General features: G+C 32.0%; 1 protein-coding gene across 3 annotated transcripts; it reads left to right on the forward strand.

The window, feature by feature from the left end:
• Positions 1-3,521: 3,521 nt before the first annotated feature.
• LOC141681006 (secretory carrier-associated membrane protein 4-like) lies at positions 3,522-16,734 on the forward strand. 3 transcript variants are annotated; one of them, XM_074487069.1, is made up of 11 exons: positions 3,522-3,722; positions 11,250-11,360; positions 11,444-11,506; positions 11,653-11,686; positions 11,969-12,091; positions 12,587-12,649; positions 12,747-12,840; positions 13,766-13,811; positions 13,887-13,954; positions 15,400-15,448; positions 16,046-16,734. In XM_074487069.1, exons 1-11 carry the CDS (start codon positions 3,660-3,662, stop codon positions 16,076-16,078), a joined length of 747 nt encoding a protein of 248 aa, XP_074343170.1. In that variant the 5' UTR covers positions 3,522-3,659; the 3' UTR covers positions 16,079-16,734. The 3 variants fall into 3 exon arrangements, with proteins under 3 accessions (XP_074343170.1, XP_074343171.1, XP_074343172.1); XM_074487070.1 differs by lacking the exon at positions 3,522-3,722 and adding an exon at positions 10,958-11,116 and having other exon boundaries at positions 16,046-16,732; XM_074487071.1 differs by lacking the exon at positions 3,522-3,722 and adding an exon at positions 11,003-11,080 and having other exon boundaries at positions 16,046-16,732.
• The last annotated feature ends 2,913 nt before the right edge of the window (positions 16,735-19,647 follow it).

Genomic DNA, 19,647 nt, shown 5'->3' on the forward strand with positions numbered 1-19,647 from the left:
GCTTAGTTCATTAGCAGTTGATAGTGACAATTCATAAGCTGACCGAGGCACATGGGTTGACAGAGACAAACTGGAATGTGGAAGCCTCTAGGAGGAATCAAGAAAATGAAGCATTTCCATTCTGGTGCAAACAAGGAAGTATTCAAAGATTAACAGCTAAGCCTAAATTGCATTGGATAGAGAAATGAAGAAGAAACATGTGAAGAGCCTTTTTAATTGTATTTTACAGTTTTGTCTTCACTTGTAAACTTGGTGATATATAAACCAAGTAGCAACTAGTAATTAGATGTGAATTTTCCAGAGCTGTTTAGAAAAATCCAGAGAGAAAATCATCTAGTTTGTACTAGGAAGCAGCTGTGATTTAATTCTTTGAATCACAGATTTTCTGAAATAACACATCTCCGGTGGAACAACAAATCCACCAGAAAAGTTTTTAAGTTCTTTGTGTTCTTTACATTTGTGTTTGAATATATATCTGTCTGTATTAGCTTCAAGCCATTCACACACATTTGCTCACTAAAACACTTAGCCTTAGAAACTACTCAAAATTTGAAAAAGTTTTGAGATTTACATTCAACCCCCCCCTTCTGTAAATCTCATTGTTAGTCCACTGGGAATAACATCATCCTCTGCAGTTTATGTTATTTCTGCTTCATAATTTCACGTGCTCAACCATGCACTAATTTATTTGAAAAAAAATTAATGTAATGTTTTGAACTTTAAGGAAATTATATTAACAATTATTTTTAGAATTTTAGAATACAATAAGCATCGGGATAATGGTCCAAAATTATTTATTATCACTTTTATAACAGCATTTTGGGATCCACATCATGTTGATACGCTGATCTGTGTGCCGTCTCATCCATGATATGTTATTCGGCGAGTCGTATTTTGCATTTGATTCGATATTTTATATTACGTATTAGGCAAAACCCCCAAACAATAAAAACAATATATATATATATATATCAAGTCTGTATTGTGCATAAGATGACCAAAAAATACGCATCAAGTGCATTAAAAAAACACATCGCAACGAACTCTAAATTTATAAAATGGGGCATTTTGTCTCCAATTTTTACTAAAAATAATTATTTTAGCAACAAGCTCTAATAATAGGGAGGATGTTTTAATTTGGGAAAATGCTAAATAACCCAAATTTTTACCCCAAAAAAATTTCCCCAAATCTGATGTGTTACATGAATAGTTGGTAACCTTTCAAATAATAAAATGAGACCCCGCGTGCATTAATATGCGCCCACAAATTAAAATAAGCCATGTGTCAGCCCCGTCATTTGATAAAATTTTGGGGGCATTTGATAAAATTTTGGGGGAAGACCTATATACAGTAATATCCTTGGACTGGGAAAAAATATTACTATAGGGAGGTTATACCTTAATAGAGGTTTACATATAAATTTATAAATTTTTAATTAAAAATCATAATTTAAATATATATCATATATATATTTTGATTTTTACTAGGCATATATATATATATTGTATTTTAATACTAAAATTTCAAACATACTTTAATACTTAAGATTCATGAATATGCATTTATTTAAAATGTAGATACATTATGCATGCACAATATAGATACATTATATATACATGTACAATGTCTTTTAGTGTTTTTACTAAACATATATATACCATTGGATATATTTTATATCATTCGAAACCAACCTTTTCTAACTAGTCATAGCACCTAAGAGCAAGCGAACCCAAATTACTGAAAGTATTCATGCTGAGTTACGTAAAATGAAAGAAACCAACCCCGATTCAAAGTAAAAAGATCTTGCAAAATGGTTAGAAGACACCCATAAGTTTAAGTTGTCACAACAAACAATATCAAAGATAGTAAAAAATGTGTCTGGGCAGCTAGGGGACCCAGTTTCAAATCTAAATGTAATACGTCAAAAGCATGTGAAGTATCCATTAATGGAGTCTGCTCTTTACGAATGATTTGTGTGCAATCAAGAGTATGTTAATATTTCTGGTGAATTATTGAAAGAAAAAGGGAGCATATTTTTAAAAGAATTGTACCCAGAAGCTAACTCATTTGAATTTTCAAATGGTTGGTTGGAAAAATTCAAGCAACGGCATGCAATCAAGTCCTTTCGTCGTTTTAGGGATAGTGGCTCGGTTGACATGGAGAAAATTGAATCTTTTTTGCCATCTATAAGAGAAGAACTAGATAAATGGGCCTGGAACGACATTTACAACATGGATGAAACTGGTTTATTTTATCACATGCAAGCAGATAACTCTTTTGCAACAAAGTAGCTAGAGGGGAGAAAACAAAATCGAGAAAGAATTATGGTGGTTATTTGTTGCAATGGTGATGACACTGACAAACTTCCTCTTTGGATCATTGGTAAGTTTCTTAATCCCAGATGCTTTAAAAACATTAATCGTGGCAATCTTGGTTGTATTTATCGAGCAAACTCAAATGCCTGGATGACAACTTTAATCTTTGAGGAATGGCTAAAATGGTTTGATAGTCGTTTGAAAAGAAATGTGTTGCTTATTTTGGATAATTGTACAACACATGGTAAAAAAGATAACCTGCCCCCTCTTCGTCACACAACTGTTATGTTTTTATCACCAAATAGCACTTCCAAAATTCAGCCATGTGATGCTGGCATTATTAGAAATTTTAAAGGCTATTATCGTCGTCGATTTAATCGTTTACTTTTGAAGAGAATTGAAGATCATGTCCTGGAACCATCAAAAATATCTCTCCTGGATGGAATTATAAATGCAGTTTCTTCATGGTCGCTTGATGTGAAACCACAAACAGTTGCAAATTGTTTTATGCACTGTAAAATTCGAAGTGTTTAGGTTGATGACTTATAAGTTACAAAAAAATTAGACAAAGAGTATGAAAAAATAGTTGCAGATTTGAAGAATCAGATCAAGGAACTTTATTATAATAACTAGATGGATATCAATAAATTTCTTGAAGATCCAGAAGAGCAATAAGTGGTGTATGCCTTAACTGAGAAAGAGATCATTACAGGAATCAGGCAAGGCAAGAAACATAAGGTGATCATCCATGATAGTACAGGAATTTAAAAAGTTTCAAGTCAAGAAATTTCGAAGATGATAGAGAAACTGAAAATATTTTTTATATACCAAGAAGGTGATCGTGTTGACGAGCTACTATGAATACGCAAATTAAAGGATGTCGTGTCAACCCAAACAATTAAATCATTATCACGAGTAACATTGGATAAATATTATATGAGGTTTTAAATTACTAGTAACAAGACTATTGTTGGATATATATATATATATATAAATTATATTTTAAGCGATTTTATTCCTATATAGAGGTTAATTTATAAAGGATGTTCTTGTAAAAAGTATAAAATATTATAATATAAAAATTATTCCCAATTATAAGTTGGAGTGCAATTTTTTATTACTATATAGAGGTTATTACTATATAGAGTATCAGTATATAGAGGTCTACTCTTTGATACTCTTTGATTTAATGTTTGGAGACTTCACACTCAGTCTCAGCAGCAAATTTACTCGAACGCAAGGCAAGCTTTGTTCTCCGTATAAATAAATCTATCTATCTGTTTGTGTATATATCACCTGCACCAACTAAGCAACATAAACCGGCGCAAACATCGATATAAAGTATGAATCGGCGCGACGATCCCAACCCCTTCGACGATGAAGATCATCAAGTCAATCCTTTTTCGGTAACCGCTATCTTATACATCCTCTCTCTGGATCTACCTATTTTTAGCTCTTTATTTCGTTCATTCATTTTAATTTATTCACAATTCTACTTATTAAATTCTACATAATTTTAATTATATTAAACTTCTTAACTCTCTCTCTCGATCAAGTAATATACGTATCAGTTTGAAGCAATTACAGATTTGCATTTCCCATATTTATTAACATTTATTACGATTAACATTTTTTTTACTCCCTCCATCTGTGTACTGTATTGACTAGTCAATAGTCAAATTGTTTAAAATTTGACCACAAATTATATTTAATATATAATTAAATAAATTTCAAAATTTATATCATTAAAAAATATATTTTATCCTCTTTAAAATGTATCCTTCAAATTTATAAAAATAATAAATAAATTTGTCTTAATCATCAGTCAAAATATGGTTAACTTGACTATATATAGTCAAAAGAGGACACATAATATGAGATGGATGGAGTAATTTTGAATTATGTTCATTAAATGTTCAAACATAAGAATCAAAATTGAGAATCGATTCTTCACTTACTAAATTAATTAGAGCAAGTCCAACAATGTCCTAGTAAATGCCTTATAAAAATAATACAATATTGTGTCCTAGATTTAACATCAACTCCAACAATATGCCTTATATTTGTGTCTTATTACTAAATTAATAATATATTTGAATTATAACGAGAGAAAGTAAATGATGAGAGGAGAGAGATATGTAAAAGGGAGGGAAATAATTTTTTAATTGAAATAAATGAGATAGGGCATGCTTAGTGGTGCCTTAAAAATGATTCTAAATAATGAATGTCCTAGTGTTTTAAGGCACCACCGGGACATTGTTGGAGCACTCTTCTGTCCAAAGTGCCTCAAATTTTAACTTAAGACAAGTTTTAGGGCACTCTTGGACTTGCTCTTATACGTATTTTGTTAAGGGATTAATGCTTGCAAGTAAGTAAGATGCAAATAATTTTTCATTCATACTAGGCATATTTGTGATTACAGAATTTGATCCAAACCTAACCAAACGTACCTCGTATATCCTGCTTTAAACAGGGTCTAGAGAGGGGGTAAGATGTACGCAGATAATGCCCCTATTTGAAAAAGAGGAGGGATGCTTAGTGCACAATAATATAGCGAGGGATAAATATTTTTTTGCGAAAAAGTACAAACAAATAATGATTTAAAATTTTAAAAATTTAAGAATGCTTACCTGGAATATGAGTAAATTACAAGGGTGTGGCTGTAGTATACACCGATTTTCAAAAATTTAGCCGAATTTTCACTTTGACGGAATGTTGGCCGAAGTTCATTCCCGCATTTTAAAAATTTGGCTGCCGTCTAGTCCGTTAACTTAGCACCGTTAAATAATAAAAAAACCCGTAAAATGAAGGGGTATTTTGGTAAAACAGGTCTAAAACAAATAAAAAATAGAAACCGACCCACTTAAACATATTCTACTATACTAAATTGTAGTCTCTCTACTTCTAAAACCCTAGTTAACAATTCTCAATCGACGAAGCTGAGTTGGAGTGGTTTTTGAGTGAGATGGAGTGGTTTATGCGACCTAGGAGTGAGTTGGAAAAATACGGAGCTGCTGAGTGCCCTAATTACAAAGGTAATTCTTTCCATTCCCTAATTAAGTGATTAGGGTAATTCTTTACAGTTTAATTCATTACTTACTTTATGTTAGAGTAGAATATTGCTGATGTGGTCCCGAATCTTATTGTCTATGTTTATTGCTGTCGGAATATTGTTTATTGCTTTTGAATGGACCCATATACTCTGTGCATGGCTGATAGAAAGTGATTTTGCCCTAGTTAAACAACTCAGTGGATGACCCCCCCTTTTTGACATCGTTTATGTATTTTTATTGATTTATTATTGCAGACTATCCTGGTTTCTTTACTATTAAAATGTATCATGGAGGTCAATTTGACAATTTGAACTCGAAATTTGTTGACTATAAGATTGATTACTTTGATTTCTGCAATTTGGATTTGATGTCTATGCTTGAAGTAGTTGGGATGTTGAGTGCTGCTATTGATCATAAATCAGTAGGGGTGGATTTGTTCTTTAAATCACCAAAAGAGGGAATGGATGAACTGGGGATGTTAGAAACTGATGAGGAAATAAGGATGATGACAGCTTTGATTAATGAAGAAGTGCAGTTTGTTGAGGTGTATGCTGTTGTCATTGAACCTCTTGAAGTGGAAGGTTTGCCCTTAACAGATCCACATCGTAAAGTTACAGAAGTCATAGAGTTGGAAGATGAGGATGTTAGTAATGAGGAGAAGGTTCCCTCTTCTGATTCAAGTAGTGAAGGAGAGCAAGAAGATGAGGATGTAGTTGTAGAGCCAAGTCCAAAGAAGATGAATGTGAAGAAGGTTGGAAAAAAACCAAGTCCAAAGAAGAAGGTGACTGAAGATGAGCATCATGTTGAAGTTGATCAAGGTCAAGGTAATGATCAAGGTCAAGGTAATGAGCAGCATGAGGGTTCAACTGCTGAAATGCAAGAAGAAGAAGAGTATGATTTAGAACATCCACCTGAAGGTTATGAGGAATGTTTTGAAGGACAGGAAGCTAACTTTGATAGGTATAGGGATGAGGAAGAGACAGATGAAGAAGATCATGAATGGTTTCCAGATAGCTCTAATGATGGGAATTCAGATCATGAAGAAGACTTTGGAGATATCACTTCTGAGTTTGAGGGGTTCAGTGATTACAGGGATGCTAATGTAAGGAGTGGAGGTAATGACTTTGGAGCTGCTAATGAGGGTGATGAAAATGTGGAGTTAAATGATGAGTTCTTTGATAGTGAGGATGAAAATATGGCAGTTGATAGTGAAAATGAGATGGATGATCAATTTCCAGAGTTCAATGAGGAGGTTGATATGGCTAATCCTAAATTCCACTTGGGACTGTTATTCAGAGATAAGGATGTACTGAAAAGGGCCATTAAGAGTCATGCCATAGCTGAGAGAAGACCAGTGCTCAGGACAAGGAACATGGGAAGCAAGATCCAGTATGTGTGCACCCCTCCCTGCACTTGGAAAATTTATGCAGCTAAGTGCCAAAGGAGTGAGTCCTACCAAATAAGGACATACAAGGGGAAACACACTTGCCAAACAACATTTCATCAAAAACAGGTGACTGCAGACTGGATAGCAAGGAGATATATTGATGAGATTAGGATGAATCCCCTATTTTCATGCTGTGGCATGCCTGAATTCACATGGTTTTAATCTGCATGACTACATTCACAGATGTTACTCAGTAAACATGTTTAAGAAGGTAAAAGTAGTAACTTGTTCATTTGCTCAAATTTAATATGCACTTGTCTAACTCAGTCTAACTTGTTAGGTATATTCACATTTTGTTGAGCCAATTAATGGTAAGGAACAGTGGGAAAGGACTGCTTATACTAAGCCCCTACCTCCAATTGTCAAACCTTCAACTGGTAGACCTAAGGTAAGGAGAAACAAGAAGAATGATATTCCTATAGCTCCTGATGCAACTTCTTTGAAAAGAAGGAGGACAAGTGTGCAATGTGGAAATTGCAATGTATGGGGTCACAATAGGAGGACCTGTCCTTCAAAGGTATTTGTGCTTGTCATTTTTCTTTATCAAGATATATTTTTCTGTTGCTTTTTTATTTTTTATGTTGTATTTTTTAAATACAGAATAATGAGTCTACAATTGAGGGGAATGCTACTGAGGGAAATGAAAATGTGACCAATGCAAATCAAACTGTTGAGGGGAATGAAAATGTGACCAATGAAAATGCAAATCAAAACACTGAGGATGAAGAAGTTGCTAGAGAGCCAGAAGAAGGTGGTGAAAATTTTGCATCTGAATTTATGCATGGAGCATCTCAGCCTACACATGAGATGGATGAAAGCCAAGGAGGTGTATTCAGCCCTCAATCACCAACTACAAATCCATTACTAGGGACCACTGGTGTCACTCTTAAGGCATGGCAGAAGCAACATAAAGCTGTTACCACAAGGGCTGAGATTATGAGGGCTAGGAGTACTAGGGAAAGAAAAATGAACAAGAAATATGCAGATTAAGTATTTAGAAGTACCAACTTGTGGCATGTATTTTTGTTAAAACTATTAAGGCTAGTTGGTGAAAATTAGAATTTTGGTTGGCTAGTATTTTGTATGCCAAAACTGAAGGTATATCAGGTGTAAGGCAAATGATGTGCCAAGTCTTTTGTGTGCCAAATATTGTGCCATAACTCTTTTGTATGCAAATATTGTGCCATGGCATTATTAATTTCTAACGTATTTCTTTGCCATTATCAGTTTTCTGTACTCTAAATATTGCCCTACTGTTGTTATTTCTTTGCAATTAACACAAACAATTCAGAACACAAACAATTCAGAACACAAACAATTCAGATATGCATAATGCAAAACAAAGCTGCCACTTCCATTCAATACCAACTACATTTTTAATAAATTCTTACTTCACAACAACATCAGCATTCACTAAATTAATTCACTACACACAACCACCAACTACAACTACCCCTACCATAATTCACTCCTTCTCACTCCCCCTGAACAAACACAGAAACAAGCAAACTAAACACACTACACAAATTCGAATTCTCCATTTTCGAGCTTCCCTCTTCTGCACCTCTACCAATTGCATCTCGTAATCGCCTTCCATGGCTCTCAATCTCCTCAACAAACCTGGAGGTGATTTTGGGTGTTGGGTTTGCTTTTTATAATTATATAGTTGTGTGTATACTAACCAGGGCATATATGGGTGTTTATATATATCTGTTATTTGTTATGACCGTTACAACTCTGAAAATTCCAAAATTACCCCTTACTCCGTTACACCTGTTAGCCTTTACTTAACGGCAGCCAAATTTTTAAAATGCGGGAATGAACTTCGGCCAACATTCCGTCAAAGTAAAAATTCGGCTAAATTTTTGAAAATCGGTGTATACTACAGCCACGCCCCTGTAATTTACTCCTGGAATATTTAAGAATTCAAGAATGCGTACCTTTTACTTGATGAAAATCTAGTACACTTATATTGGTGACAAATACTCCCTCCATCCCAAATTAGTGGTCGTATTTGACTTTTACGCGTATTTTAAGGTGTTTTGACCGCACATTTTCGTTAATTATTTTTTAAATTTCCTTTTTGTGAATAAAAATTTAAATCTTAAACTTTTATTCACATAAAGAAATTTTGAAAAGTAATTAACGTAGATATATAGTCAATGCACCTTAAAATACATGCAAAGTCAAGCATGACCACTAATTTGGGATATAGGGAGTAATATGTACTTCACCGGTTGTTTGTTGAAGTCTTAATACAAAATCTTACGGACCATGTGAAAAAAAATATATATATGTATAGTGTCAAATCTTGAAATATGATCATGGTGGCAACTGCATTTTCACGCCGTGAACCACCAAATAATTGGAGATATCTTGCAACTGACTTTATAGATTATAGTCCTCTTCAGAATCATTGAACTTTTGATAATGCTTCATTGGATAAACCAAGTAGCCGACACCAGTTTGCTATCCAAGAGAAACAAGACAATCTCACAGGCACAGTACAAGTGGGGATTCTATATGTAAATGTGATTGTAAATTGAAATAAAAAATAGATAGGTTTTCTGGAACGAGATTTGATAGGAATCGTCCAATAACCATTTTGGTGTGTTCCATGGTGATTGATGAATTTGTATATTAACACAGATGTAGGATATTGGGAAAACATACACTAACCAAGTCCGAAATCTAACAATACAACCATGAAACCGTCTTTGCCCTTGCCCTCCTGAAAATCTTGATCAGTGCTTGTAAAATTGATCCTATATTGTAATTTTATCGAATCGACCAACGGTTTTTTAAATTTGACCAAATATGTATTATAATATCCACCGGACCTTGTCAGGAACTAGGGTTTCTGACTTTGTGTTTTTGTGAGATTTTGAATGTTTTTTGGATTTTCTGAGTTTATAGAACTGAAATGATAACTAGAACAGATAAATTAAGCTAGAGAACAAGAGAGAATCCACAGATCAGATGAAGAAGAAACACAGAAATAATAGAGAGATGCATATCTTGTAGAAGAAGAATTCAGTTATAGAGAGAGAGAGTTGGTGGAAATAGCTTTCCTTTTCATAATACGCATATCCTCAATTACAACTGATAGTTCTCTATTTATAGACTTCTAGTAGTTACTATAGTACTAAACTACCCTTACTATTAGTACCAGCATACTACTACATATTAATACTACTATATGATTACTAAGGAGCTGTTACGCAGGTTCCTGGCAGACCTGTATTGTTGTAACTTTCGATTCACATTGTGAACCAAGTAAGATGCAAAGAATTTTCAATTCACATAGCATTTTTGTGAATGAGGAATTTGATCATGTATTGTAATTTATTGAATCAACTAACCATTTTTATATTTGACTAAATATATATTATAATGTCCACCTGTATTGAATATTGTTGTAAATTTTGATGCATATTGTTAACTATTTCAATCGAGGTTTGTTCAACTATGTGAGATGAGTATTAACCGAGGTTATATAAGTACAACAATAATAAGTGGGGGTCAGATGAACTAGGTTATCATTGAGGGTATTGTAGTAAAAAACTAGTTGATTGCATCAACCTAAATCTTGTTAACTCGATCAAACTTTGAATTGGTTGATTTTGCATTTTTTTGGAAGAACACTACGATGGTGTCATTGTGGGAAACAAATGAGTACTATTGTTTATTCTAATGCCCCTTTGTACGTGTACTAGCGTCTAGCAGAAATCTTTGCTTCTAGTCTCGTGTTTATATGTATGAGTGAGATAAAGGAGGGTTAGTGATAGCAAGGAGTGAAGGATTTAGGATTGTGAGTAGATTATGTGGAAGCTTAAATGTACTTTCTTGTGCTGTTAAATGGTTATCTGCACCAGCACAGTGATAAAGTTAACGAACGGACAGACATGCATTTTGATGTTTATTGTACTTATATAGTTTTTCCATCACTTTATTTAAGCAGATTACAGACTAAAAAAGGAAATGGGGGGAAAGGTAAATTTTTTAATCTGGTGTCAAATCGTTATTGGAGCAATTATACCTGATTCTTTTTCTTCTTCTTTTTTAAAAAATATACTGCAGAACACATCAGGTTGAAGATAGAATTAAGTCTAGCCTTATAAAATTCAGACTCTGTATTATAATAAATTGAATTAATCTAATCAGTTTGTAGAATATCAGGATACAAGATTACTGATGTTTATTTACCTAGACAAGAGATTTCTAAGAATGCAAAGAACAGAAAGTAAGAAGCTACCAGTATAAGGTAATTTAAAACGTGTATAAGCACTGGAGATTACAGGTAAAATGGGTTGCTATGAATCTTTTCTACATTAGTCACTTCAATATTATTGCTTTCCAGCTTACCATAAAATCCGATAGATGACGGATATATATTGTTTCGTTACATGTATTTTTCTCTGAACTGATTGCAGAATAGCAAGGCTGCTCCTGCATCCAAGTCACGAATCCCGCAGATGTTTTCCAATATTGGTTTAGGCCAAAAGCATGATGTAACTGTGGATATACCATTGGATAGTATGAATGTAATGAATTTATAGTATTATATATGTATTTTTCTTAAATACAATTAGGGCTTAGGTGTTAATGGTGTGGTATAAATTTATAGGATCCTAAGAAAAAGGAGAAAGAACTTGCAGCCTGGGATGCAGATTTAAAAAGGAGGGAAAGGGTTAGTTCTTTAATTGCTAATTCCTTGCATAAAACCCTATTTATATTTGTGTTATACCTTTTACTCGTTTTTCATGTCATCAGTTTCAATTATATATGTCTTTCATTCTAGTTGTATCAATTTTAATATGTACGCTTCTTTTGCAGGATATTAAGCGCAGAGAAGAAACTGTTGCTGGTGGTAAGCCGTAAAAAAGTCATTTAATAATAGGGAATTGATAAATAAGTTCAAGTTTTACTATTTAAGCTCCAACTTCGATTTTTAGATATTATAATTAGACAACTCCCCATGATTTATCAGTAGTGAAGTTCATTGATTTTGTTTATATTGGGGGTAGTTGTGTCATTCACAAGTCAATTGGAGCTTAAATAGTAATATATGGAGCTTACTTATCTGTGCATACTTCTGATTTTGTTTACTTTCTTCTAAAATATCATTTTTTTTTCTATTGGTTCTATTCAGCCAATGTCCCAGTTGATGATAGAAACTGGCCTCCATTTTTTCCTATTATTCATCATGATATTTCCAATGAGATACCTGTAAATGCCCAGAGATTGCAGTATATGGCTTTTGGAAGTTGGTTAGGTATGTTTCCTATTACTTCTGAATTTTTAGTGGAACGAGCGTAATTGAGTTTTTAAAAAGGCCTAGTAATTTGTCAGCAGGTCAAGTTTGTAACCTATGATATCATATTTTTATGGTCCGCATACTCTTTACTGTAGATTTCTGTTGTAGAAAATTTACTGCATTTCTAACCAATATAGTGGGGAAAGCACTGGTACACCATGCTTATGCCCTCTTCTTCACAAGTGTTATTTATGTGCTATAAGTATATAACCATGAATAAAAATATTAATTAATGAAATCGGTAATATTGCTCATTGAAACTTTTAATCATGACACATATAGAAAATCTAGGGGCTTGTTTGTTACTCCTTTTAAAATTCTGTTATAAAACTATTTTCCCTGTCAGAGCTCATACTTTTTAAAATTTTAGGAATAATCATGCTAAAAATTTCCTCTCTAAATAACGACTAATTATTTATACAATCTGGCTCACCTTTTCTAGCGTCCATGCAGGAATTGTCCTTTGCCTTGTGTTTAACGTACTAGCAGTGATTATTTGTTGGGCTAAGGGTGGTGGTAAGTATTAGTTTGCAGAAGTATAATATCAGATTATGTTGTAGCATCTTGTGAGAGTATCTGTAATTATTGCTCTTCTAATGTGGGCTATCCACAGGGGTCAAAATATTCTTCCTTGCAACTATCTATGCTCTGATGGGATGCCCACTGTCATATGTTTTGTGGTACAGACCACTCTATCGTGCAATGAGGTACAAGAGGAGCTTGTCATTTTCTTTGTTATATAAATTCTACCCTAAAAATGCCATATGTCTTTTTGCTTTGTTTTAAGTCTTTTTAAATGTTTATGTTTACAGAAAGGCTCTTCACTTCAATATATTCATCCATGAAGGTTCACTTGCTACAAATATCTGATTAGATGATGAACCAGTAGTAAGATTTGATTAGATGACATCAAAAATTGAAAAAAAAAAGAAGAGGGGAAGTGAGAATTAGGTGAAATTTTTATAATTTTCTCAAAGAGAGGGAGGGAGATACTTCTTAGTATGGACACTTAAAGACCCTACCTTCTTATTTCATCCTGTAATCCTCTGTGATATTCTCAACAAAGTATTTCTCAGTTAAGCCAGTGTCTTTACCTTATTTATTACAGTAGATTTTAGATAAGCAGCTTGCAGCTTTCAGCTTTCTAAGACTGTCTGTTTCTGGGATCAGATCTCTGGAAATTTGTCAGGTTCAAAAGAGGAATAAGCTTATAGTCATTCGTTTCATTCTTTGAATAAACACTACCTGGTTGGTGGGAGCGTCAAGCAGTAACTTGAAGCCTGAATATCGTTACATCACAGATCTCTAACAGCACCAGCTAGCCAATTTTTTGTCTGTAAATATGTGTTGGTGTTTATTAGGGAGTCTGTCACTTCTGAATTAATTAAGAAATTTTACATAATTAACAGCTTACCGGGAAACAAAAGCTCAATTGACTTCATAAAGAAATTAGTCAGGATATAATTATGTTGGGCACAAATTGGCTGATGCATCTGATGCCTGTGTTTACTGCGTAGTGCTAGTAGTCAGCTAATCTCATTAATCTTTAATATGAACATCAATGCTTTATTACAAAATTTTATGCAATGATGCTGATAGTAATTCCAGATGGCTATTTGTTAACGTTTGCAGGACAGGTAGTGTCTTGAAGTTTGGTTGGTTCTTCTTGTTCTACATGGTAAGTTTAGTTGGAGTACCATAACTGCTAAATCTCAATTTTCCTGTTTGTCATCAATATGTTGTCATTCTACAGCTCCACATTGGTTTCTGCGTGTTTGCTGCCATTGCTCCTCCAATTGTCTTTCATGGAAAGTCACTGATGTAAGTTCTATATTCCTCTGTTCGAGCTTCAATATGTAGAGTAGATGTTTTGTATAGACTTTGTTGATTGTATGAGCATTGCTTCTACGTTGCTTTCTCTAAAACAGATAGTAGTATGGCTTGGTACAGACTACAAAGTTTTTGACAATCGTCTTGTTTATCACATGTCATTATGTCTGTTAAACTAGATTGTATATGATGTTACAACCCAAAGATACTAAGTTCATGGTGATTCAGGTATCATATTAGTATATTACATCTTTGTCTGGGTATCTCTGATATCCAAAATCAGGTACATCAATTGCTCTAAGCCTTCAATTGTCTCAGTTCAGTAGATAATGATAAAATCTTAGTTATTTAGGGGGAAATGAATAACAGACGGAAGCAAAAGCTTTGTTGTAGAATTTTACCAAAAATACTCCCCCCAGTCAGGTTTCTTAATGTGGAGTTGTCAGGTATCGTGTCTCATTTAGCACAAATACCATAGACGAAAGCATCGAGGAGTTCACTTCAAAAATTGTTCTGTGCTTTACCTATATAAGGTTTGCTGCAAAATTTCCTTACTTTAAACTTTAAAGAGTGAGACTGTCCGAGGAAAATAGTATTTCACTTCACCTAAGACCACTTCGCCGCCATAACAATTAAACTGAACATTTGGTCACTTGTGAGTTTAATGGGGGATGTCTTGTCCACTCACCAATTTACTTGTTTATTGTATAATTAATTGCCATAGACTTAATAAAATCTTAATGAGATCTGATCAAATTCATAATTTATTTTTCCAAGAATTGTATCATGGTCATTTAGGCATTGTATTACCTATTGATATGGTCATCTCTAGTATACAAGATGATCAATATTAGTGCTCGAATTGTCTCAGTTAAGCAGATGTTGCTACTATTTTGTTTTGATTTTTAATTGAAAATTAACAGACTGTATCGAAAGCTTTTTTGCAGAATATTATTAAAAGAACTCCAGCCAGTCTGGACTTTATGTAGGGCTGTCATGAGTTCATATCTTCCTTTTAGAACAAATTTTTTTGGCTAAAGCATTGTCGTGTTCAACTCTTCAAATAATTGTTTCATCCTTCCCTCTTTCTGGTTTTCTGAAATTTCTACTCCCTTGAAGGGTGAGAACATCCAAGTAAAGATATTATATCACCTCAGAACCATTTCACCATTTTAACCCTAATTCTGAATGTTTGGTAACTTCAATTTAAGATCATGGGAGAATTTGCATGCCTTTACCAGTATATAATTATGTATATCATGAGTCGACCTTCTTTGTGCTAGGAATGTGTTTCTTCTTCTTTTTTTTCCTGGTATATCAGCTTGTAATTTTTATTTGAAGAACTACTCTTTCTTATCTGCCCCCATTCCTCACACACAATAATGACATAAATGTGATTAAATTTTAGATAATGATTTTATCTTCAAATCTTTCAGCGGAATCCTTGCAGCTGTTGATGTCTTTTCTGAGCATGCGTTGGTTGGGGTAAGTTTAACTCTAATCTAACTAATTAGCTTCTGCTTTTAGTTGTGTCTGTCATTCCAAGTTACTAAAGCTACAAACTTTTCTTAAGCTGCTTAGAGTCACTTCTGAGCTTGTGGGTGCTTCAGGTATGAGATGGAGAAATCGTATATTATTGTTTTTATGAGGCTTTACACTTGTCCGGTGGTTTTAATTATGCATGCTCTAGTTATTCATGTAGTCAGCTGCTATAGATATAATGTTTTTCTTATTTATTCCAGTAGCTTTTTACCAAAATAATGTACTAGGAATTTGGCCTAAAAGCTCAGTATTTATACTGTGATTTCTTTATTAGGTAAACATGTTGTGCAACTTGTGACCCTCTGATGATATGCACAAATAGTTGATTTGATATTAGGTTTGGAGTATTATTTCTGATCTAAAATTGGATGACTCTTGTATTATATCAAGTATACTTAATAATTTTTCAACATGTGTTAAATTATTTAAACTTTAAACTAATAGAAAATAAATGACTTGTTGCATATTATCTTATCTGACCATTATATTGACATGGAAAAAATCCATCTAAGACGTATTTCCTTTTCTTTCGATATGCAGAAAGTTTATCTGTTCTTCCGAGGGCAACGGTGATTTTCGACTCCAGATTGATTTGTGGTGTACTAATCTTTTGGTCCTGCAGCTTTGTAAGCCGCCTCAGTATATTCTTATCTACTAATCTGCTGATATTGTTGGCTTAGTTAATAATTATTTTCATCTTATGAGCGATACTTTTGATATTTTCTTTACCACAACCATTTGAAAATCTTCTACTGTGTCCTTCATACTACTTGTCTATTTCTGTTGTATCAAACATTTGAGGAAATATGTGGAAATTTTGCTCAAAATATTGCACCATATAAACTTTAGCTATAGCTTCTTTTGTTCTGTTTTTTACTGCGTCTCCAATTATTGTTGTACCAAAAATGTAGTAATTAAAAAAAAAATGGTTCTTATGGAGCAAATTTAAGAAGTTGCCCTAAGATAGATTGCCATGATTATGGAATGTAATGGTATTATGTGGAGATGATATTATTTGTACTGAGGAGAAGTTGTGGATTTGATATCATTACTAGACTCAGTTGAAATTGCAAATCGATGGCATGCACCAAGTTAAGAGCTCCTAATATTCCGTAGCATCAAGAGAACTGGAATGTAGTATATTTTTCTTTTAGAATGTAATGATGAGGAGAAATCAGAAGTTTTGTTAGAAAATCACCCCAAAAGATTTACATTTGAAGTGTGCTATGTAAATTGTAAAAACTTGCTTGAAACAATACGTGAATCATGTTGCAATGATGAGTTTGAACTTAAATTAGGTAAATACATTTCGGGATAGATATATATAATTATATATATCCCTTTAACTTATCACAATATAATTATTTTTTATAAAATTGCTACAGGAATCAGACTCGGACAGAGTTAAAATTACATATGTGCACTGCATTAAACCCAGACAATATCTCTGTGTTATACTCGAGCAGCCGCACAATAAACCTGTAGATTAATGCTTTCGAGAAATAGCATCTTCTTTCTTCGGAACGAGGGGAAGACCGTGTATATTTTACCTTCCATAAAACATGTGTTAAGCGGGATATATCGGATATATTTGATTTGATTTGGTTTATTTCGGGTATATATATAGATATTTGTTCAATTGATAATAAAATTTAAAATTAAAACTATAAATTAATCTACATCCTTAGATCAATCTAATTTAATGACCCTCCTACTACACAGAATTAAACTACACCCTCCCACACAGAATCTTAGCTTTTTCTTTCCGTTCTTAATTTGATTTTTCCCGTTAAACGATAATTTTTTTTTAAATCCGACTTCACTGTATTTTTCTCCATCTTCAGTGTATTTTTCTCCATCTCTCAACGATCGATCACGTGCTATATTTCGACGTGATTTAGATATTTTTTATTTTAATTTCTAGTTTTTATTATAAGAATAATTCTAGTGAAATAGCACTATATATATATTACTTCTATATACATAATAATAATATTCATGAGATTAAAAAGTCTCATTAAAATGACTAGTTTACCCCTTTACTTTAAATCTTTTCCCCTCTGTTCTTAATTTGATTTTTCTCGTCAAACGATATTTTTTTAAAAAAAAATCCGACTTCACTCTATTTTTCTTCATCTCTCAACGATCAATTTTCATATCATATGTGCTATATTTCGACGTGATTTAGATATTTTTATTTTAATTTCTAATTTTCATTATAAAGATAATTCTGGTAAAATAGCACTATATATATATATATATATATATCTTTTATATATAATAAGAGAATATGATGATAATATTTATAAGATTAAAAAATCTTATTAAAATGACTAATTTACCCTGTACTTTAAATTTATATAAAAAAAGTTTTTACACAAGCACGTCACCTCACCTTACCACTACACTATATTATTACTTAAGTTCTTTATCATATACATAATATGTAAGCGTCCTAAATAATGACAATTTATTTAACTTTAAACATGATTACTAAAATATTTGTAGAATTAGTTCTGAACAATTAAATTTGAGATATAAAGTTAAGCATTAGACACATAAACGGATCATTCCTTTATTTATTAAACAATTTTTATTTGAAAAGTACGTCTCATAAATTTTTAATATATATTTTTTAATAAAAAATAAATTGTACATATAATTAATTTTTTTATATATTTAAAAGAGACACACTTATATAAAAAATATATATGTGTACTACATATTTAGATAAGTTATAATTAGCGATTTATTTCAAATTCAAAATTAGAATTTGACCTATTTTTCAAAAAATACTCGAAATTTGACTAAATGACATGCCCGTAAATACCACGTCACTACCTAGGTTTAATTTAAATTACGAGTTCGACTAGAAAATTTTACCAACAAAGAAAAGTTTTTGTGATATCTTATGTTGGTAAAAATTAATATCTTTGAGTTATTTATAAAATCAAGTCAATTGATAATTTCTAGCAAAATTACAAGCTTCAAAATCAGAATTTACCCATTTTGAAAAAATACTCGAAATTTGACTACATGACCTCGCCGAAAATACATTATCATTATCTAGGTTTAATAAATTTAAATTACGAGTTCGACGAGAATTTTCTTACCAATAAGGATAAATTTTATAATATCTTATATTAATAAAAATTAATATTTTTGAGGTCTTTATACGATCAAGTCAATTGATATTATGTATCAAAATTACTAACTGACTGGTTTTATATTATTACATCTGGAACTTGACTCAATATTTAAATATATTCAAAATTTGACATGAGATGTTACAAACTCCGTTAAAATTACGAAAATATACTAAATCGATTTATTTATTAATGTTTCACTTTAAAAAAAATCAGGTTTAAAATATTATTCAATGATGGTGAATTTATGAAGAGATTCTCCTAAAATCCTATTTTTTCATTCTCTTTATAAAAAAATTAAACTACAACTACAAACTAAAATTAATAATTTTCATTAACATATTGTTTGAAAAATGGTAAGACATTTAATGCTTCTTCGTAAAAAAATAGTTTATTTATTGAATTATATAATTAAGAATATATTATATTCAAATATTTGTGAGACAAATCCTAATTTTTATATTACTCAATTTGATATGGTTATTATAAGTAATCATATACATAAAATCCCTATTTTTTTGTGGAGTTCTGCAGTCCAAAATCCTAATTTTATACTACAATCCAATCTAATGGTTCAGATTTTATGTTTCTAATAATTTAAAAACTAAAATAATAAAATACATGATATAAACGTTTGTTATGGTGTTATATCATTATTGTTCAGCAAGTTGAATAGTTACGTGTTTTACAAGGTGAATACGTATATTTTTCAAATTGACCAGGTTCCATAAAATCATATGTTCAACAATGTTTAACTTGTCAAATGTATGAGATTTGCAAGATATTTATTAAAATAATGATATTTGTAGAACATGATTCACATTATAATACGTTTTACAAAAAAATATATATTATTTTAGTTGCAATACATATATGAACTCCCGTACTCAACTAAAAATAAGGACTCGACTGAACTTAACTTATATATATGAAACTTGGAAAATTATAGAATTCAATATTTTGAAAAAAAAATATATATTTAAAATTAGCAATAAT

Source organism: Apium graveolens, chromosome 8 (assembly GCF_009905375.1).
Source record: "Apium graveolens cultivar Ventura chromosome 8, ASM990537v1, whole genome shotgun sequence".
In the NCBI taxonomy this organism is placed as follows: Eukaryota; Viridiplantae; Streptophyta; class Magnoliopsida; order Apiales; family Apiaceae; genus Apium; species Apium graveolens.